This window comes from Suncus etruscus, chromosome 9 (genome assembly GCF_024139225.1).
Source record: "Suncus etruscus isolate mSunEtr1 chromosome 9, mSunEtr1.pri.cur, whole genome shotgun sequence".
Lineage (NCBI taxonomy): Eukaryota > Metazoa > Chordata > Mammalia > Eulipotyphla > Soricidae > Suncus > Suncus etruscus.
In genome coordinates, this window is record NC_064856.1 from 27,530,187 (window position 1) to 27,552,921 (window position 22,735).

Genomic DNA, 22,735 nt, shown 5'->3' on the forward strand with positions numbered 1-22,735 from the left:
TACCCCACGGAGGAGTTTAAGTCAGGAACTACAACCCATATCTTCTTTGCTCCATAGAAGGCTGGCAAAGGGGAACTGTATGGCCCCAAGCAAGGAGGCACTCCTAATCTGTTGGACCCCTTGGACAGCCCTCTCCTGCCCAGGCTTTGAGAAGGGAGGGGACAAGCTCCTTCTTCCTCTCTCCACCCGGCCCTGGGTGCCCCTGGAGTGGGGTGGGGGTGGGTGGCGCCCCGTCCAGCTGAGGCGCCTCTGCACAGCTGGCGCTGCTTGGCGGGGGTGGTGGCAAGCAGGACTCGCTTTAGCACGGAGCTAATCTCATTTGCTTGCCGCAGCCCCAACAACCAGGGCTGCATGCTAAGTGGCCAGAGGCAGCCGCAGGGCTCAGGATAGGCCTGTGAGAAGGGGTGTCACCTGCCAGTGCCCCCGAGAACCCACCGCCTCGCTTTGACCAAGTCAGAGAGCCAGCCTGGGCAGTGGGGGACCCAAGGGTATGTATCCTGGGGGTCAGAGGTCAGATGTCCTTTCCAGGAAGTGGAAAGGCAGTGGAGTCCTCTCAGGACTCTGTCCTCTCCTCAACTAGCCCTCCTCCTTAAAGGTTCTTGCTGGGCTCTATGGCTGGGCAGAAGACAGCTAGAGAATTGGGGCAGCGGGTGGAAGGGCAGTGGGCATCAGCAATGGGGGTGGGAGCTGCAGAGGGAAAACATTAGAAGCAGAAGGGCTGTTTCATCCTCCTTTTGAGTCTGCAGGACCTGTTTGGAGAGAGGCCCAGTGAGGTCCAGAATGCACCCCAGCACTAAAAGATAATCAGAGCAGGACCCAGTGGAAGGGCCTGGAATGGTTGGAGCTCAGAGCAGGGCGAGATGGAGGGTCAGGAATAGGTCAAGGCTGGCGCCAGACTGGAAACCGTCACTGTTGGCTCTCCCTGCAACTCCTGATGTGGGTCTTTTGATTCAGGTCTGGTCCGCAGCCCACACACGCCCCTACCCAGCCACCACCTCTCAGGGCCTAGTCCCTCTGGGCTCCCTCATATCTGACCTTTGTGTGAAGGTCCCCACCTACAGCCCACATGGCCCATGGCTGTGAGAAATGGGAGAGCCACTGCTGAAACCTGACATTCGTAGCCTGGAAACTAGGGGGCATTTACAGAATGCTCTGAGCCTCAGTTTCCCCAGGTGCCACCAAGGGCTGCTAAGAAAAAGAGAGAATGAAGATTCTCTCCATGGCTAGGGATATTTCAGCTTTGAGCCAGTATCCTTCTGGGTACCCAAAAAACCTACCCTCCAGTGTGCACAGCTCCACACTATCCAGCCTCAGCATCTGATAGGCCCTTAGGAAAACCATCTTGCTGTGTGGCAGCACACAAGTGTCTATTTTTCTGAACCTCAGCTTTGCACAGATTATTCAAGTATTGGAATGCTGATTTTTGTTTTGTGCTGGTCTTGCTTTGTTTTATGGTTTTTTGGGGGGTCACACCCAGCAATGTTCAGAGGTTACTCTTGGATCTGAGTTCAGGAATTACTACTCCTGACAGGCTCAGGGTCATATGGGATGCTGGAGATCGAACTCAAGTCAACTGCATGGAAGGTAAATACCCTACCCGCTGTACTATTGCTCTGCCCAGGAATGCTTCTTTTCTTTTTTGGGGGGGAGGGGCACACCCAGTAATGCTCATTGGTTACTCCTGTCTATGTGCTCATAAATCTCTCCTTGCTTGAGGGACCATATGGGACACTGGGGGATCGAACCATGGTTTGTCCTAGGTCAGTGCATGCAAGGCAAATGCCCTAATGCTTGCGTTACTGCTCCAGCCCCAGGAATGCTTATTTTCAAGGAATGAATGCTGTCAGGAGAGAGTAACATCAAGGCTGGGAGCTTGGCAGAGTGGCTGCTTATGTTTATATTTGTGAGGCCCTGAGCTCTATACTTAGTACTGCAAAGAAGTTTCTTTAACAAAAAACAAGGGGCCAGAAAGATAGTGGGTAAGGAATTTTGCTTTGCAAAATCTAATCAATCTAGGTTTGATCTCTTACACCCCACAAGATCCCTTGACCACTGCTGGAAGTGATTCCTAAGTGCAGAGCCAGGAGTAAATCCTGAGTACTGCTGGGTATAGTCTGTCTCTCTGTATTTATGGTTCATATATATTTATATATATGAACAAATATATGAGTCAATGAGACATATACATTATATAAACGTCTAATTGATACTCAATAAAATCTGTTCCCCCGGAATCACAGTGAGTGAGGCATTTAGCTTGCATGCCCCTGACCAGATTCAATACCTGACACCCTATTTAGTTCTCCAAACCCCACCAGGTGTAATCCTTGAGCACAGAACTAGGAGTAAACCCTGATCCCAAATCCCTCCCCAGTAGAAAACATTTTTGTTCCACCCTGGGAAAGCCACTTACCTTCTACCAACAATCAGGGACAGCTGAGCTCTGAAATGGAGCAAAGGGGTCCGGGCCCCTAAGGGGGCAGGAGAGAGACCCTGTCCAGCCTGGGGCTTTGCCACTTGTACAGGAGAGGGCTGGAGGGAAATGTGGCTCCCAGCCAGGCATTGAGGACTCAGAGGTCCCACTTGGGTTTATGTTGAGTCTAGGGGCTCTGGAACCTTCTTTTGGAGTCCACCAAAGATACCTCCTGTTTGTGTCTCTGCTCTATCCATGCATCCAGGGCAAATACTCCATACAAGGTTCTAACCGCTCAGATTAGCTGGGATTGAGACCATGGCTACATGCAGCCCTTCTCAATCACCCTGGGCCAGAGGCATCTGGTTCACAGTCATTGGGGAGTAGTGATCCCACCCCATTCCAGACAGCTAAAGCCCAGGCCCTGGAAGCTGGCTCTGTTGGCACTAAAAGTCCCCCTGGTTGTCTAATTTAATCACAGCTGTGTGCACGGTGACTCTATAAATAATTTTTAGTGCGACATAACCATTATTTCACTAATTGCCTCACTCGCACCCCTGGCCTGTGAGATAAATTAGCGTTTGCTGAGTCAGCATCTCTGGCCACACCGCCACTTTGGGGCTTGGAGGTGTGGCCCTGAGACCTGCTGTTCTGGTGCCAGACTCAGGCAGGCAACCTGAGGTGGGTGGAGGTGAAGGGGGGCTAGCAGGGAGAAAAGGAGGAGGCAGGAGAAAAGAGAAAGGAGAAAGGGCACATCAGGGTCCTAGTGGGCAGTTGTGCCCCTTGCTGCCCATGCAAAACACACGACCATGGTGGTGCTGGAAGCTGTACTCTGCCCCTACTTATCACTCTGTAGACCAGATAGGTGGTTTGTGAGCCCCTGAAAGGAAGGTGCCATTTGATAATCTGACGGAAGCACCTTCAGACTAGATAATAGGCCTACTAGTAGTACCACCTAGACAACTAGTACATAGACTTACTGACTAGAACTGTCTAGACCTACTAACTGGTACCTCCTAGACTTACTATCTAGCATCCCCTAGGCCTAGACTTTTTCCCTGGACCTATTAGTCAATACCTTCTAATCTCTGCCCACCCAGCAGGCATCAGGGTCCCTCATGTTGTCAGGAACAGAGAGACCTGATGGAAGGCTGAGGCTGCATGGCCCTAGATTGTTTCTCTAGCCCCACATTTGTCTTGCTCTAAACATACGCCTAAGCCCTGGTCTCAACCCACCTCATTGACCCTAAACCCTCATTCTTTTTTTCAGTTGTCTGAGTCCCTTCTGACTCAGAGACAGGAGGTGTGGTCTGACTGGGGGTCAAGCACCTGGGGAAAGTGTGGGGTTAGGTGATCAGAACCTTCTAGAATGCCATAGGGCCTGGCTTCCAGAACAGAATGTCCCTCAGAGGCCCAGAGGTGCTGCTCTCCATTGTCTATTATTATAGACCCCATTATTTCAGAACTTCTTTTTTTTTTTTTTTTGGCTTTTGGGTCACACCCAGCAATGCTCAGGGGTTATTTCTGGCTCTACGCTCAGAAATCACCCCCAGCAGGCTCGGGGGACCATATGGAATGATGGGATTTGAACCAGCGACCTTCTGCATGCTAGGCAAATGCCTTACCGCTGTGCTATCTCTCCAGCCCCTATTTCAGAACTCTTATTCATGGCAAGTTGAGTGTTGACTTCGACCTTGCACACAAATGTGTCTCATCTGTCTCGTGGCATCTTGGAGTGTGACTTAGGGCACTGCTGGCCTTTAGCTTAGGTCAGCCAAACTCTCTGTGTTCTATGTCCACCAGAAGGCCAGTTTCCAGAGGGAAGAAATGGAGCTGCCAGTGGCCTGGCATGCCTGTGGGACTCTGGAGAGCAGCAGGGTGTCTCTGAGAAGCAGTGCTTCCTGTCTCTTATCTGGCCCAGAATCCCTGGGCTTGGAGACATAGCCCCCACCCCCAGACCATGGCACTCCTATGTGTCCATCATAGCTCAGGCTCTCAATCCCTTTTACCTAAAGAACAAGTGTGGCTCAGGTGGAGGGAGAGGTGCCCCAAGGCATTTGTTGGACCTTGATTCCCAACACAGTGGTGACTATTGGGGGATCCTTCCTCACCTGCTGTGTGACCTCTAGGTCAGGCGTGGTCTCTTGCTTTTCCAAAACCCTTTTCATTCTGGCATTCTAAAAAGAAGGTACAACTTTTGGTTGTATTTTTTTTCTTGGTGGGAAGGGACACCCAGTGGTACTCAGGGGCTATTCTGGTTCTCAGCTCTGTGATCACTTCTCGAGGTGCATAGGGGCATGCTGAGGTGCTGGGGACAAAACCTGGGACTCCTGCATGCAAAGTGCACACTCAGCCCACTGAGCCTCTGCCGGCTCTGGCCTAGTTTTTATACCTGAACAGGAAACAGGTTCAGAGCAGTAACCGAAATAAGCCATGGGGCTAGGATTCTCCCTCAGGTATGTCTGACTCGGATTTGTTTTTGCTCTTCCTCTCAAACTTGTGGGCAAGTGAGAAGTTGTATCTGTAAGCCCAGATCCCTCTGCCCCTGTTCTGATGACTGACCCAACCATGGTTGTGCAAGCACTGATTGTTCCTGAGCTTCTCATACATGCCTTCCTGCAGTTGCCTCAGACTGAGATTCTCCCATCTAGGGTTGGCCTTGTTCTAGAAGCTTCCCTGAGCTCCCAGACCTAGTATGGGAGGATGTGGACACCCTTTCTGCTCAAGGTTTGGTCCATCATGTCCTTCTGTGATGGCTGCCACCAACTATCCCTAAACTGCATCATTGGCCTTTGGGTCTTTCCTAACCTCCTCTATATGACCTGTCCTGTTGTCTAGCATGGGCATTGCCAGGGAAACTGGGGTATAATGATGATTTTCAAGGCCCAGCATCTCCACATCTTTCCTGAGCACCTGGATAGGCCTGGAAGGACGGTGGACTCTGCCTTATCATGGAGCCTTATTATGGAAGGTCCAGGTCTGAGCTCCCTCACAGAGTTGCTTGAGGAGGCAGGATCTTCTCCCACTTTGTCCCAGTTGTCTGCCTGGCTGCTATGGGGAAGGGAGACCAACAAGCCAGGGATTACACTCCTGAAAGTAGCAAGCAGAGACTGTCACACCTGTCAGCCTCTGTGAGCAACCTTGGCCTGTCCACTGACTTAAATAAATATATTTAGGAACTAGGACTGACCCCAAACACCTGCCTCCCAAGGTGACAGTTCGATCTTTGTGTTCACTGCATGTGCTGTGTGCAACCCTAGAGCTCTAATGTCTGCAGTTCTGGGCACCCAAGTGGTTCTTGGCTGCAATGCATCCAGTAGTGTGTGAACACCCCAGATCAGGGGGTAAAAACCCCTGGGAATCACTAGATCTGAAAACCGCCAGTATCATTCACAGGAAACTGAGCAGATGGTGACTCCTGGGAAACACCATATCCTGAATGCTCTTGAGTGCCACAGGTAAAGGGCAGGACCTGATGTGGGTCAGAGCTGCTAGACAGGGTGGGATGAAATATCTCCTATGACATTAGACAAAGAAAGAAGCTTAGAATAAAAAGATTACCCACAGAAAACTTCTATAGAATCTAAAGCCAGAAGAAAGAAGGAAGAAAAGAAAGAAAGAAAGAAAGAAAAGAAAGAAAGAAAAGAAAGAAAGAAAAGAAAGAAAGAAAGAAAAGAAAGAAAGAAAGAAAGAAAGAAAGAAAGAAAGAAAGAAAGAAAGAAAGAAAGAAAGAGGCCCGGAGAGATAGCACAGCGGCGTTTGCCTTGCAAGCAGCCGACCCAGGACCAAAGGTGGTTGGTTCGAATCCCGGTGTCCCATATGGTCCCCTGTGCCTCCCAGGAGCTATTTCTGAGCAGACAGCCAGGAGTAACCCCTGAGCACCGCCGGGTGTGGCCCAAAAACCAAAAAAAAAAAAACAAAAGAAAGAAAGAAAAGGAAGGAAGGAAGGAAGGAAGGAAGGAAAGGAAGGAAGAAGGAAGGAAGGAAGGAAGAAAGAAAGAGAAAGAAAGAAAGAGAAAGAAAGAAAGAAAGAAAGAAAGAAAGAAAGAAAGAAAGAAAGAGAAAGAAAAGAAAGAAATAAAGAAAGAAAAAGAAAGAAAGAAAGAAAGAAAATCAAGCAGTTTCTAGGTTTCATTTCCTTAAACTCTAACTGAAACATTTCTTTGCCGCTGGAAGCCTTGGCGACATACCGCAGTCATCTCAGCAATGCCTGTGACTTTGTCACCTGCAGAAATCAGAATCTCTGCTATCACATTACAATCATTTCAAAATATCACTGGCACTCTTCGCTGCTTCAAAATTAACAGAGCTGCAGTTCGATCTTGTTACTCCCAGTGCTAGGAGGGAGGCACAGATACCACTAAGGCAGACATGTGTTTTGCAAATATTTTGAAAACTGTATTTAATACAATTGTCTTTCCTTGTTATTCTGTGTTTTCTGCTACCTGCTTCAAAGTCTTCTGAGAAGGACCTGGAAGATTTCACCAGATGTTCAGGGTCTGAAAGAGTTAAGGAGCTGGAGAGAGGGTGTTGAGGTTCAGGTAGAGTGATCTGGGGTTTCCCTGGGGAAGTGATATTTGAGTAGCAACCTGCAGGAGCAGAAGCCACCAGTGAGGTGGGGAGTGAAATTCATTTTGGGGCTGAGAGAGTAACCACTCTGGGCTCTGGGGCTGGCAGAAGCAGAAGGCCATGCTGGCTGGAAGCATAGTGAGGGCAGGATGGAAGGATTGGCCAGCAGGGGACTGGCATTCCTGGAGAGGTTGTGGAGCTTCATTTTACAGGAACATTTGCAGGAGGGATGAGCAATCAGTCTGTGGGACAGATGATGCCCTGAACAATCATCATAAAAAAGTGTTTCATAGCAAGAAAAATAAGCCTTTAAGAATTCATACCATTGGGGCCGGAGAGATAACGCAGTGGTAGGGCATTTGTCTTGCAAGTGGCAGACCCAAGACCAATGGTGATTCGAATCTGGCATCCCATATGGTCCCCGTGCCTACCAGGAGTGATTTCTGAGCAGAGAGCCAGGAGTAACCCCTGAGCGCCGCTGGGCATGACCCCCCCCAAAAAAAAGAATTCATACTATTATAGGTGGATCTCAATTAATAGTGGTTGAATAGAATCCTAAAAGTGGGAGAGATATTACAGGGGTTAAGCACTTGTCTTGCATGCAGCTGGCATAGGTTTAATTTTGGCACTGCATAGGGTGCTCCAGTCCCTAACTGCCAGGAGTGACCCCCGGGCACAGTACCAGAACAAGCCCTGAGCTCTGCAGAATGGGTTTCTGCCTTTTCCCTAACAATTCCTTCCCAATGCAACCTCAAGTCAGATGCTTATTGAAGGCCTCATCTGATTAACAAAGGCCCACTATATGGCTAATGTCACTTTTCTCTCATGAAACTTTTCCTTTGAAAATAATCTCATCCAGGAGAAAAGAAATAGCAGAAGTGTTGGAATGGTGGTGCAGTGGGAGGACATTTGCCTTGCATGTGGCTGGTAGGACAGACCATGGTTCAATCCCCCAACGTCCCATATGGTCACCCAAGCCAGGAACAATTTTTGAGCACAAAGCAGGGTGTGCCCCCCCCCAAAAAAAGCAAAGACAAGAAAAGAAATAGCAGAGACTCTGATTTTGGATCTACCACCCATTTGTCCATCAACTAATCACCCATCCAGTAAGATAGACCCTTCCAGTCACCTGTTCACCACCCACTCAATCCTCCAACCACCATTTATCCACTGCCCACCAATATTTTATTCATTTATCCATCTGCCCATATTATCCATCCATCTATCCATCCAGCTGCCTGTCCATCAATTATCCACCAAACCATCTATTTATCCATCACCCACCCACATATCCATTCATCTGCTCATCCATCCACCCATCCATCATATCATCTACTACCCGTTCATCCATCCATCCATCCATCCATCATCAACCCACCCATCCATCACCCACCAATCCATCCATCATCCACCAATCAATTCATCATCCATCCTTCCACCTATCTATCTATAATCATCATCATCATGCAGCCATCATCATCTACCTACCCATTCATTTGTCACTCCCCACACATCCATCTATCCATTTACCACCCATCATCTACCTGTCATTCAACCATCCATCCATTATCCTTACACCCATCCATCATCAACCCATCCATCCAACTATCATCAACCCACCCATCCATTCATCTATCATCCATCCACCCATCTATCCAACCACACCTATCCATCTACCATCTACTTACCTATCCATCATCCACCCACTATCCATCCACCATCCACCCATTCACCATACAGTTACTCATCCATCATCCACCCATCCATCATTTACCTTCCCATTCACCCATCCATCATCCTCCCATCTACCTACCTATCTACCCATTCATCCATCCATCCACCACCCATCAACCACACATCCATTCATCCATCTATCACCCGTCCATTCATCCACCCCATCAATCACCCACCCACCCATCCATCCATCCATCCATCCATCCATCCATCACCTACCCACCATCTATCCATCCACCCATCTATCCATTATCAACCTACCCATTCATATACCACCCCTCATCCATCATCCACTGACCCATCCATCCATCCACCCACCCATCATCATCCACCCACCCATTTATCCATTATCCAACTATCCATCCACCTATCCACCCACCCATCATCTATCCATCCTTACATTCATCTGTTTGTCTTTTAATCCATTTACCCTATAAGCTTTTGTCAAACATCTACTAAGTATTGGGCCCTATGCTAGACAAAGCCGCTAGAGATATGAATAATATATAATATTTGATCTCCGTTTGCTTCTGTCAGAGCGAAATGTCTCTGGAAGGATAGCTCAGAAGTTAGAAACCATGGCTTGTCCGCACAGAGGGAGACTGGGCTCCAGTAGTCATGGGTATGCCTTCTTTTAGAACCCTTTGAATTTTGTAGCATCTGTTTGGATTCACTATCTAAACATTTTAAATTAAAAATATATGTACATCTCATCCGGATTCCCTGCATTTGCTTTCCTCCTGATTTGAGGCAGCTTTACAAGAATACACAGAGATGAATCGAGGCGGCCCTGCTGTCAGGAAGCCGGCAGTCTCCTGGGGAAGAGACATGCGTAAACAATCCCAATTCAGTGTCACCGGAGGGCTAGAGGGATGCGGATGGTCCCACCCGCTCCCACCTCCGCAGCCTTGTATGGGCTTGGAAACGGAGGTGCCCACGTGGAGAACAGAAATGGCCAGGGGGGTCCCCCCAGCAGGCTTAAGTATTTTTGTGTGCCCCCCAATCCACACAGTTCTGAATCCATGCTGGGGAGGCTGCAGAAAGAAGGAGCCGGACTGGAGGAACTGACCCCACTCTGGACCTGAGGTGCAGGCACAGAGGGAAGTTGCTCCATGTTGTCAAGCAGGGAAGTGGGGTGGGGGCTGACAGAGGTAGGAGTCCCCCACCCCACCCCAGCAGGGGACTAGGAGAAGAGAGCCCAGCTCTTGGAGAACCCAGCGGCCTTTTCAGAGCCGCCCTTTGAAATGGAGCAAGAATAACTTTAAACAATAAGATGCTTCTCAGCTCCCCCTGGCTGTTACCCAGGCAACGCCCGGGTGCCCAACAACTGTTTGGTTCTTTAAGAAGCCGGATCTCCCTCCCTCTGGTCAGCTACCGCCAGGAAGATGAAGAGGCGGCGTGGGCGCCCCTCACGGCCCCAGCGTGCGGGAAGCCGGGTCAGCGCCGGCAGCAGTGACATTTAAATCTGACGCGCCACATTATATATGAACCCGGAGCCGCACTGCTCTGCTGCTGGGGTGCCCGGCTGGCACGCTGCCATCTCCCGCCTAGACTCTTGGTCTCTTTTGGGGTGCCCGCAGCTGGTGAGGTCACAGCACAGAGCTTGGTCTCCAACGGACAGGTCACTGGTGACTAGTGAGAGTTCAGGGGGTTTGACCCGTCCCTAAGTTCTGCACCCTTGCTAGCCAGAGGGCCTGAGGTCTGCTGGGGGCAGTGGCTGACCCCCAGGGGAATCCCTACAAGACCTGTCTGGGAGAGGAAGAGTCCATCATCTCGAGCTCAGTGCTTCAGGGTTCCAGTTTCTAGATCCATGCCCAAGGGGCCTTGAACTGCTTCCTTGACCCCATATTGTGGGAAGGGGAAACTGAGGTCCTCACCCCCTTGGCTAGAGACAATTACTAATGACCATAGCCAGACTGGGGACCCCAGACAGCGAAGTGGTCATTGGCTCCACCCCCATTTCTTAGGTTTTTGGGCCACTCCTGCTATGCTCAGGGATTACTCCTGAAGGTCCTCTGGGGAAGGTATGGGAAGCCGGGGATTGAACCTGGGTCTGCTGCATACAAGGCAAATGTTCTACCCACTGTACTGATGCTTCGCTCCCCTTCACCCCTCTAAACCTTTCTGTCCTCATGGAAAGCCATGAACTCTGGACAGATAAAGTTCTGATTTTCTGTGTTCCTCAGGAAAACCCAGGGAGGGTTTCAATGTTCCTTTTGCTTCTCTGAGAAATGGCAGCAGGCAATGGGGAGGTTCTGCCATGGACACTGTGGGGAGGCCACCCTAGGAGACTTTACTGTGACTTTATTTAAAGTGCCCTCTCGTGTCCAGAAAGAGCAAGGAAGACCTGGGGAGGCTGGGCTGCTGGTGCCATGCCCCCCACCCCCCACCCCCAGGCTGACATGAACCCACTATGAGGGCTAGGTCCTAGCCCATAGAAGGTTCCAGCAAGTGTTGCTTCTCATCTCCCAGGAAGGGGGCTGGGGTTATCTGGGGGTCTATAGTGGGGGCAGGGAGGCTCTGTCTCCTGGGAAACACAATATGGGAGAAAGTTAAATTTAGAAGAGCCAAACCAGGTTAGAACAAGCCCCTTCTCCAGCGCAGCCGCCTCAGCAGTGGAATGAGGCTGGGAAATTGTCTTCAGCCACAGCAGAGCCCAGGGGCCAAGTCTCTGCACATGTAAAATAAGTCCTGGGAAGGGAGAGAGGGGGTAGTCTGGCTAGCCCCACCAGCCCACTGTCTGGAGCGGGCCACAGCAGAAAGAGACCAGGGCCCTGCCCCATCCCTCCTCCAACACTCCCTTCCCGCCCCTCACTTCCTCCTGAGCCTGTTCCCCCCCATCCATTCTCCCCTAAGGGCCCGCCCCTCCTTTAGCGCTGCTAAATGGCGAGCCCCAAGGTGCAGTGACAGGAGGGTAATGAACCCCCATTGGCTCCCTTTTCCAGATCACCGCTGTAATTTACGAGGCCTGGGTGAGTCTCATTTCCCCAGTGCACGTTGAGTAATTAACTATTAATAAAAGCATTACTGAGTTAACCACGGGGGCATGTTTAATTCATGGGGCAGCCCTGAAACAGGACCAGCTTGGGGGGCGGGGGTGGGTTCTTTACTGGCTCCATCTCGCCCCCTGGCGGGGGTGTTGCCCAGTTAGGTGCTCCTCCTAGCAGGGGTCCAAGTTCCCAGGGTTTCCCACTAGGTGGGGACGGACACGGAGGGATGTGGAAGGAGCAGGTACCTGAGGGTGGGTCCCATGAGGCAGGGGGCTTGCTCCTACTAGGAGGTAGAGAGGTGAGTCATCTCAGGCAAGTCACTGAGCCTGGCAGGGAGAGTGAGGGCAAAGATTCCTACCCCCCAGGTGTGCTGTAAGAGTAAAGCTAAGGAAGGGTATGGGGGGAGGCACCTGCTTTTTGGTCAAAACCTGCCAGGTTTGCTATCAGGAACTGCCCCAGACACAGGCTCCCTTATAGATCCCAAGGTGCTCCTGTGTCCATCCCAGTGAGCTCATTCTTGAAAGGATTATGCTTTTGTGTTTACTAGTCCCTCAACATGGTAACCCGAGAATCAGCCTTTGGGGCTCAGCTCAAAGGGTCAGCACATAACTGCCTTTCCTTTCTTCATTTTCCATATGTTCTTTTCCATTGCCAATCATTCATTCATTCACCTCTCCATCTATTTACCCATCCATCCCTCTGTCCATCCACCCCTCATCCATCCATCCACCCACCCATTATCTTCCATCTTCCACCCATCACCAACCCATCATCCACCTATCTATCTATCCCGACACCCATCATCTATCATCCATCCATATACCCATCCATCATCCATCCATCCACTTCTCCTTTTATGTACCTACCCAGCCCTCTATCATCCACCCACCCATTATCCATCTATTCATCCATCCATCCACCCATCCATTCATCCACTAGCAATTCATCATCCATCCATCACTCCATATATTTACCCATCCATCTTTATGTCCATCCACTTTTCCATCATCTATCCACATCTCCATCTATTTATACATCTTCCATCCATCTGATATTCTTCCACCCACTTTCTATCCACCAGCCATTCCTCCACCATCATCCAGCATAAGTTTTTCCCTGTTTACTGAACATCTATTGTGTTCAGATGAACATGTTTGAGATTTGGCTGTCTGACTTTCTTTAGACCTGTGGTTTGTGTGGAATTCACCATCTCCCAGAAAAACGCACACATGAACAAATGATACCAAGAGTTATTCCTCTCCATGCCAAAGACTGGCTGTTGAACCCTGGGCCTGGTGGATGCTGTAGGATTGCTAAGATCATCCCCAGTAAATGAAAGATCGATATACCCTGACCTGACACTGGGAGTGTGGTGGGAAAACAGCCCTCTGCAGCCAGTCCTCTCTGGAGTGGTCTCAAAGAGAAGAAAAGGTTTTGTCCAAAGTCATTTTCCCCCCTGCGAACATGTTCTGGCAAAGGCCTGAAATTCTTACTCCAACATGGACCAGCTCTGAAGGGTCCCAGTCAAAGCCTCCCTTTTCCCCCTTGCCCATACCTATGTCCTCTTCCTTCCATCCCAGGGTACTTTCCCTACATGCACTGAGTTTCAAACTTCTCATACTCATCTCCACCTGAATGTGCTTCCCAGGGATTCTGCTTTCTGGGGACTCCGCTTCCAAGGATAGAGGAACCCACAAAGGCCTCCTGAGGACAGAAGAGTGTCTTTGCAAATTTCAGTTATTTTGGGTTTTGGACCATATCCAACAGTGCTTAGAGGTTACTCCTGGATCTGCACTCAGGAATTACTCCTGGTGGGTTCAGGGGACCATATGGGATGTCAGGGATCAAAACCAGATTGGACATGTATAAGGCAAACTCCCTGTTGTGCTATCATATCACCCTGACCCCCAAACTATTTTTTTTTTGTCTCTGCAGCCTCCCTGGGCTGGGTGCCTTGTCCAGGCCCCAAAACATTGTATGTGGAAGCACTGGCTTCTGGGCATTTGTCCTTCCCCTCTGCTACCCCTGCAGGCAAGGGGCCAGAGTCTGCAGAAGGAAACCCATGGAACTGGGCTGGGTATTTCTGGCAATTGCACTAGTTGCCAACCACCAAGTCTGTGGATGATCCTGGAGACAGAAGTCAGGCTAGATTTGTTACTACAATTGGTTGCTTCAAAAAGCAGGCTCAGGGCCCAATAGGGAGTCTGGGCTATGTGATGACAGTGCAGTGCCCATGTGATGGCCAGAGAATGGAAGGTGTAGGGAAAGGAGTGGTGGGTGCAGACAGCCACTTCTCACAGGACCAACAAAGTTAAGACTGTTCTCATGGAGATATCAAATCCCTCTTCATCTCCACAGTTGGAAATTTTTTCCCTGAACAAACATCCATCAGGAACATCTGCTGTGCCAGGCATTGCAGCAAGGGAGGGGGCCCCAGGAAGGCTTGGACACTGATGTGGCTCTTCTCTCACAAGCATTTGTCTTCTCCACAAGTCCTGGTCACCCTCATTGCCGACATCATGAGTGTAAGTGTTCAGCATCCAGCACTGTGCCAACTGCCCCGCAGGCAGTGAGAGCCTATCATCATGGAGCTGAGAGAGAGATGCGTCATCATTCCAACCTTATTGACAAGGAAACCAGGTGCCCCAAGTCACGCACAGTGATAGGTGGGAATGCACAGTGATAGATGGGAGTGCTTCGGTGGGAATGCATGTCCGGTGGAGTCCTACTTACCTTGAGAGGCTGAGGAGTCCACCACAGAGTCAGAAGTGCTGGGAACTCAACCCATGCAAAAGGCCAAAGGAGGGAGCCCAGATGTGTCTGCTCCAGCACCTTCCAGATGGGTAGTAGGTGGTCCCTAGGACAATGTTTGGACCCCATGACCAGTGCTCAGTTTCTGGCCCATCCCCCTGAATGCTGCTAAGCCAAATGAGAGGTCTGAATGCCACTTGGTTCTCAGAACTGCATATTGGGGAGCCAGTTCCCTGCCCATCACAGGTTTGGGATGTGGAAAGCTGTGGAAGTGCCACGAATTGAATTCTCCTGGGGTGCTGAGCTCAATCTCAAGTCACAAGGATTTGGGGAAGATTCTCAGAACAGAGAAGAAACATGGGAGAAATCCCTTAGAGGTAGGGGAATACTCTGGGGGCTGCTCTTGGTCTCTTCCCCAGACAGACTTGGTTCCCCCCACAGGCCCCACATATACACATGCCCTGCAATATTGGGGGCATGACCTTCCTAACACCTTAGGTTCTGGTGGGGAGGCCAGGGGTCTGTCTGTCCAGGGGCAGTGTGCCTCCTCCCAGCTCCTCCCCCTGCTGCCCGGCAGGAGGCTGCTTGGGGACAGACACCACAGCCTTGGAGAGACAAGTCACATCCTCAGCTTCCCTCAACCTGTGCGGGTTGCCATGACGACGGTGCAGCGCAGCGCTGCAGTGGCTGCAGACAGCATGGGTGCTCCGGGGCTCGGTGCAGAGGGCGGGTGAGATCCGGTCTGGAGGCCAGGCAAGGGGGTGGGCTGGTGAGGAGAGGGCAGGCTCCTCGAGGCTCAGCTGGTAATTGCTGCTAAGTGAGGGGCTGTCATTGAACAAACGTACGGCCAGCAAGGGCCCCTCCGTGCACCCTGTAATTACTGCACCAGACAACAGAGCTTGCTCCCGTGTGTGTGCCCATGGGAGAGGGGGCTGGAGCAGAGTGCACGTACATCTCTCCCCCACCTGAGCATCCTGCGCGCCCAGTAGCACCCCCCTCCTGATCCCAACCTCTGAGCCTGTGGAGCCTAAGGGAGCAGGGGTCCAGGTACCAGAGACAGCAGCCCCTCAGATGAGCCCTGGGTGTGTGTGGATTTGCCCCTGAATCACACTCGGCAGAGCTAACCCTTCCCAAGCAGATAGATCCCTGCCTTCCATCCATGAGATGAGGGGCGCAGACTTTGCTCCCTTCTGATCCTGTTTTCCAGTCCGAGACTGGACATGATGACTCTTGGGGGGGGGGGCTCTCTCCCCCCAGCTCCTGTGAGATCTTGTCCTTGTTTCTGTTTGTCTGTGGTCAGTGAGACTTTTGGAGACCACAAGAACCCAGAGTGAAAGGTACCTACTGCCCGACCCTCAGCAAAGATTTTGTGGGTCCAATTTTAAGGGATCAACTTTCTCCTGCCCTAATAGGGTCGCTTCTGTGATTCCAGCCGGACTGGGGCAGTCGCAGAAGGCCCCTCCTACCTGCAGACACCCACTGTCTTTCTAAGGTCCCTGCTGGGGTGGTGACATCCCAGAAGCCTGGAGCCTGAAGCAATGGCGCCATCTGCTGTTAAGGGCTGAAAGCGGCTCGGCTCAGGACGGGGCCAATGGACAGTTTTTCCCCCTTTCAGAGCCAGTCTTGCCTCTCCCTTCACTTAAAAAATAGAAGGGGAGGGGCTGGAGTGATAGCAAGGACATTTGCCTTGCACGCAGCCGACCCAGGTATGGTGCCCTGAGCCTGCCAGGAGTGATTTCTGAGCACAGAGCCAGGTAGTAAGATGTGTGCTGCCGGGTGTGGTCCTAAAACCAAAACCAAACAAAAAAAGGAAAGCGTGGAGGGCAGGGCACTTGTTGACTCATGTATCGATCCCCAGTACACCATATGTTTCCTTGAGCCCCGCCATGGTGGTGGTAGGGGAACCAAGTCCAGAGACTCAAGCAATGCAGTAAAATGTGGCCCCTGCTTTATTCAAAGGGGCCACACCTGGCAGTGCTCAGGAGTGATCCCTGGAGGTGCTGGGATCAAATCAGAGCTGGTGGGATGTGAGGCAAGCGCTTTACCCCAGGCCTATCTCTTGGATCTGTCTCCCCTTCTAAAGACTCTAGAGAAGCTATGAGACTTGTTCAAGTAGAGGTGGCCAAGCCTATGACTTGCTTGCTAGGAACACACACAACGGCTATGGGCCTGGCTTAGCTGTTCCTTTAGGGGTGCCTAGGGTCTGAGGTTCTGTTTTAAAACAGAAGACTTGGGTGTCATTTAACCTGTCCTCATCCTGGCTCCACCTTCATGGCACATCCACAGAAGGACTCCCCAAAGCCCCCTCACTTCAGGGCTAAGGTTGCAGCTGGGAAGAGAGTTGAGTGGCTTATTGTCACACCAATCCTTTTTATTTTTTGTTTTTGGGCCATACCCAGCAGTGTTCAGGGTTACCTCTGACACTGTGCTCAGGAATCAATTCTGGTAGGCTCAGGAATATGCCAGGACTTGAACCCATGTTGGCAGCATGCAAGGAAAACACCCTACCCACTATCCCTACTCCAGTTCCCAAGTCACACCAATCTTGAGTCCAGGCTGGGGCCCCACTGAAATCTCATTACTGTCACGGTGTCCTTTGTCCTGCCTGCACAAATGGAGTCATGGGTCAGTGGGTAGCCCTCAGACTGAGTTGGAGTCATGAGGGTTATGGAGAGGTTTAGGAAGGTTTAGGAAGCAGGACGGTGGCACTAACTTTCCAGGCAGCACAGGCACCAGTGGACCAGAAAACCTTTATTTTCAACTATAAATAGATTTGCTTTCCGAGAAAAAACGCCCCAGCTGCAAGGCCTCAGCCTCTTGCCTCCCCTTCCCAACTGCTCTGCAGTTCAGACTGGTCCTCAGAGCCCAGCTGCTCCCGTTGCTGTCACAGGAGCTGGCGGCAGCATGGATGTTGCTTTTATCCTGCACAGGCCTCTGCACAACTCACCCGGCCCAGCCAGGCCCTGTGACACTCAAGATGAACAAGCCCGGGGGGTGGGTTGTGGGGGGAGTCAACCCCTCAGACCCCTGCCCCTGCTTCCCACTCCCCTGCTGTTGTAGAGACTTCCTAGTTCCTGAGCTGCTGGCCCAGAGTTGCAGAACATCATTCCTTCTCCTCGTCCGCGCCATCATCGTCCTCCTGTGTCTCACTCCGAAGCAGCAGCTCCAGGTCAGGGCTGGAGCCCAGGCCCTTTGGTGGTTTGGGGGCCTCATCACCTGGAGTGGGGACAGAGGCAGGGGAAGGGAGGGAGAGAACAAACTTCAGCCTTGTCTGTGGCTCTCTGGTTAGTCTCCTAATTGGGTCTCAGGGGTTTCCCAGCAAGATGGCAAGACCACCTAAGCGTCTCTAGTTGAGGGAGCAGCCCACAGTTTCCAGGTTTTGGTTGTATGAGAGTGTTCGAGTGTCTGCGAGAATGTCTGTGTGTCTCCAAGTGGGAGGGCATCGGGGAGTTCCTCTGTGGATGTGTCACGAAGGTGGAGTCAGGGTGAGGACAGGTTAAATGACACCTAAGTCTTCTGTTTTAAATTTGAGAACCTCAGACCCAAGGCACCCCTAAAGGAACACCTGAGCCAGGCCTAGAGGCATGCATGTATTCTGAGTATGCAGGTCATAGTCTTGGCAACCTCTCCAAGAGGCCCCCTTGGACCAGTTCTGAGTGTGTGTATGCAAGTGTGTGTGTGTGTGAATGAGAGTCTGGGGGGAGTGCATGCGTCTAGAAAGGGGGTTACCTCTGGAGTGCAGGGCTTTGAGTGCCACGTGCAGGGAGATGCCTGAGAGACAGAGGGCAAAGCCCAGCCAGTTGAGCAGGCTGATCTGATCGCCCAGCAGGTGGGCTGCCAGCAGCAGGGTGCAGACTTCCTGTGGGCAGAGCAAGGACAGCCCTGAGCTGCTGAGCTGCGGGAGATTCAGAGCCCAGCCAGCAGAGGAGGGGCCAGGCCTGCTACCACTTTCCCCACGAGGGCACATTCATGGTCACTGGCAGGGCTAGGCCCCAGCAGAGTGGTCAGCTGCTTACTGCAGGGAGTAGCAGCTCTTACCATGGGAGGTTGTGGGGTCCCCTTAAATGACATGGAGCGCAGCCCACCCTGGAACTAGTGTCTCTTCCACCTGGCCCTGGGTTGTGCGTGCTGGGGTTTGGGGTCCCTAGCCCAGGATGGAACCTCAGGTCAGATCTCAAGTCTGCACCTTGAAAATGCCGGCAATGGAGAGCGTGAGGCTGGAGGTCCGGGAGACCAGGAGAAACTCAGAGAAGCCCAGGCCGAAGGCTAGGATCCCACCTAGGAAGAGGCTGCCCAGCACCCACAGCAGTAGTGCTGTGTCCTGGGCGCGGAAGATTTTCTCTGACGTGGACAGGTGGAGGCCTGTGAGCAAGAGAGGATGTGGGAGGCCACGCCAGGACCCACAGGGCAGGATGGTGGGTCTAAGCCAGGGCTAACACAGCTGGCCTGAGTGTGGGAGATGGGTGGTGGGTGGGTGGGTGTGCAGGCACGGGGGGGGGGGGGGGACTGCAGGGAAGAGGGAGGGAGGAAGGGAGGGAAGGGGAGAGAGAGAGAGAGAGAGAGAGAGAGAGAGAGAGAGAGAGAGATTGCAGCTATGCTAACTGTGGGTCCCAGTAAGAATGCCCAAGTCCATAGGGATTTCTTTACCTTAGCACACATTTCAGGGGGCAGATGAGGCCCTGCTGGATCTACTGTTCCCAAGATTAAACGATGCTGCTGGGGCAAGGGCAGTTTCGAAAAACAAACATACACAGACACACTGGCCCTTGTTCCAAACAAGGGCACACCTTGTTTTCTCTCTCTCTCTCTCTTTCTCTCTCTCTCTTTGTCTCTCTTTCTTTCTCTCTCTCTCCTCTCTCCCTCCCCCACCCCCATCACCAAAGAGTCGTAGATTCTCTGGAGTGGCTCTTGCAGTAAGGTCCCAGGGTGGTGAAAGGGAGGGCAGAGGTGAACCCCATTTCTGCAGAGCCCCCTGTGAGAGCAAAGGTGGCTGAGTGCCAGAGGGAAGCCCTAAAGACGTGCCAAGTGATGGTTCCCAGCCCAGAGTCTCTCCGTGCAGGCTACATGGCCTGGTGCAGGGGTCAGCAGTGCTGCTCAGGCAGGAGCCGGGAAATGGATGGGAACTCGGGGGAAGAGCAACATAAGTAATGAAGGCGCTTGGGGGATTAATTTACCAGGAAAGATTAAAGGCGCTAAATCCATGCAGCTCTGCTAAGTGCCAACAACCAGGGGCTCCCGGCACAGGGCTGCTGGGCTGGGCACTGTGGAAATGTCTGGGCAGGGAGGGGAAGTGCGGCATTGGGCGGGGGGGGGGGGGGCAAAATGAAGGGAATGGGGAGGTACTCAAAAACCAAAAAAAAAATAAAAAGAGGAATAAGACAGAGCTGCAGAAGCGAAGTTTCCTGGACAACAGGGCTGCGGGGATAATTCTCCCCGACAGGCTCGAGATGCTTCGCTGCTGGAAACACAGAGGCAGGGACAGAATCTCTGCAGGGCCCGGGGCAGCAGGCTGAGAGCACAGATCAAAGACAGATCAAAAGCGGGACCAGCAAGACACAGGGAGGAAGGACAGGGACACTGGTTTCTCAGTCAAGGGGCTTCTTCCTCCTTGTATCAGGCCACACCTTTGGGCAGCCCCTTGGCCCATCTGCACTCACTGTCCTCACTTCCTGGGCTGCCCACTTCCTGGGCTACCCAAGGGCCTGATCATATCCCTCCCCACTGAACACAGGCCTGGGAAGTCCTGACTCCTCTGCCCATCACTGACCCCCTAATCCTGGCCCCTGAGGGGCTCTGCCCTGGGCTTTGGATAAGAATCTCTACACAGCTTCAGGTATCAGTTTCTCTATCCACAGCGTGGGAGTCCTCAGCTGACACAACTACAGGGGACAGGGCGTGGCCAGCCCATACTCTGCAGGGCTGTGCATCGGTCCCCCTGCACCCACACACTGAGCATCCCTGATCATGATTCTGGCCTTTCGGTTCCTGCTTCTATGTGGCGCCCACAGAGGAACTTCTGGCTGGGGAAGTGTGGGGGTCACAGCTACAGGGCTGGGCTCCAAGTAGGGCCTGGTGGTCCTCAGGGACAACCCCGTATTTGTACCTTCAAATACAGCAAAGAGCGGAAAGAGGCCGAGGAACATGAGCGGCTGCAGGTGGAACATGGTGTCGATGGGGTTGTGGAGGCCTGCGGGGTGGGGTGAGGGGGTGGTGGCGTTAGAAGAGGCTTCCCCTCAGCTCCCCCCTGCACCCAGATGCCCTCTCACCTAGCTCAGCCTTCTGCAGGAGCATCTGTGTGAGTGTCCAGCGGATGCCGCCGATGAACGAGGCACCCAGCACCAAGGCAAAGCCCTCGAGGTTGAACTGAGTGGACTTGTAGGTGAACATGAAGAGGCCCCCCGCAATGAGGAGTACTACCAGGACCAGTGCTGCACGCTAAGAGCATGGTTTGGGGGGCTCAGGGGTCTGTCCAACCTGGGGGACCTGGGCTTCCTCCATGCAAGCAGGCTGAGCCCAGGCCCCTGCCCAGCCCTTAGCAAGTAAGCAGCCACTGCCCTGCAAATCAGGGCACTGGTCCAAATCTGAACCCCTGAACCCCTTCTCCTTGGGCACCCCCAGTTCCTAACCACCACACTCCTGACTCAGTGGAGCCTGGGGGTCATCTTCCTTTGGCACATGCCTTTTCATTCTTTATTGTCTGGGGCCTCACCAGCTCTTCCAGCTTGAAGATCAGAGAGAAAATCAGGATGAAGAGGACGGCTGAGGACTTGGTCATTGTGTATCTAGAAATGAAGGGGCCACACTGCAGAGGGAGGACAGTGACCGTGTTCCCACCCCAGGCCTGGAGAAGTGGGTCCCAACGGCAGATGCAGGACAGTAAAGGGATAGGAGTGAGGTGGGCAGGGATGCCCATTCTAACTCAGGCCTTGGGGACAGGGACAGGCCTTGGGAAGAGGGAAGTAAGAATGTGTGACCCCAGCATGACACTGGGCAGGACCCACTGGGTCTTTGTCCTGTTGGGGGCTGCCTGGGAAAGCAGGGATGAGAAAGATGAGGGAGCACAAGTAGGGCACAGGGCACAGCTGGCACTCACAGTGAGACGGTGATGTAGAGGAAGCTCCAGTTGGACAGACCCACATCAAGGGCTGTTGCAAGTGCTACAGGGGACAGGGATAGGTGGTCACCGCTGCACTAGGTATGGCCACTAAGACTCCTCAGGCATTGGAGGGCATTCACTTTTTACTCTAAGCAACTGCTCTTTCTTGGGATCCCAGGCCTTCCTTTCTATCCAGCAACTAAAGCAACTCCTGACTTACTCACCCCCAATAAATCCAGGGTGTGTGTCCTACTTCTGTATCAGTGGTGTGGTCATGTGCAACACACACACGCGTGCGCGCACACACACACACACCCTTGGCCTGATACTTGGACACCCTGGCACCAAGACACACACACGATGATTGGTTCCAAACACAGACCCTGGCTCTCATTTCTCCCTTCTCCCTGCAGACTCTCGGTTCCTCTTAGCTGAGCTGGGGGCACCCCAATCCTGGCCTACCTGTGGGTGCCACCTTGCGGAGGTAGTCGGCCCAGCTGAGCACCACACGGGCACGGTGGCTGGAGCACTGCACCAGCGCCCGGGATAAGGCCGAGAAGAGGAAGATGACGGCCAGGTGCAGCATGGTCATGAAGAGAGGGAAGTGGAAGCTCTGGGGGGTGGGGGGAGGCCAGCGAGACTCAGATGTTACCCACACACATTGGGAACACCCCATCCCCCATCATCACTCCCTGGGATGTCGCAGGGGTGTGTCTGAGAGCCCTGACACCCCTCTGTGTCCTCCCCTCCCAGTTTCTCATTCCCCACCCAGGCCTGCCAGGGCCCCCAACGCCCGTCACCTTTGTCAGCCATTTGTTGTAGAAGGTGATGCCGATGGAGAAGCAGTAGTAGAGCAGGACCAGCCCCAGGGTCAGGCCCGCCTTCCACACTAGGGCCAGGTCGAGGGCCCACCGCCCCATCCAGGGAGGCTGTGCCCCGGCTCTGGGTCTGTGGGCAGCGCCTGTGAGACACCCGTGAGGGGCAGGGAGAGGCGGGCTCAGCAGGACGGGCTCCGGGCTGCCTCGGCACACATCGCTGCCAGGGTCCAGCACAGTGGCCACACCGCGGCTCCCTCACCCAGGGCCACCTGGTCCACACTGGCCCCATCCATGGCACCTGGACACAGGGCTCTTGGCTCCGGGTGTGAGGCTGGAAGGATGAGAAGGCAGCTGGGGAGGCTCA

General features: G+C 52.7%; 1 protein-coding gene across 1 annotated transcript; it reads right to left on the reverse strand.

Annotated features, from left to right (window-relative positions):
- Window positions 1-17,193: 17,193 nt before the first annotated feature.
- On the reverse strand, window positions 17,194-22,735 carry SLC35C2 (solute carrier family 35 member C2). Its single transcript, XM_049780516.1, has 9 exons — window positions 22,354-22,735; window positions 22,016-22,166; window positions 21,551-21,614; window positions 21,167-21,239; window positions 20,724-20,892; window positions 20,561-20,644; window positions 18,644-18,819; window positions 18,187-18,316; window positions 17,194-17,673 (listed from the first exon to the last, which is right to left on the reverse strand). Exons 1-9 carry the CDS (start codon window positions 22,471-22,473, stop codon window positions 17,561-17,563), a joined length of 1,080 nt encoding a protein of 359 aa, XP_049636473.1. The 5' UTR covers window positions 22,474-22,735; the 3' UTR covers window positions 17,194-17,560.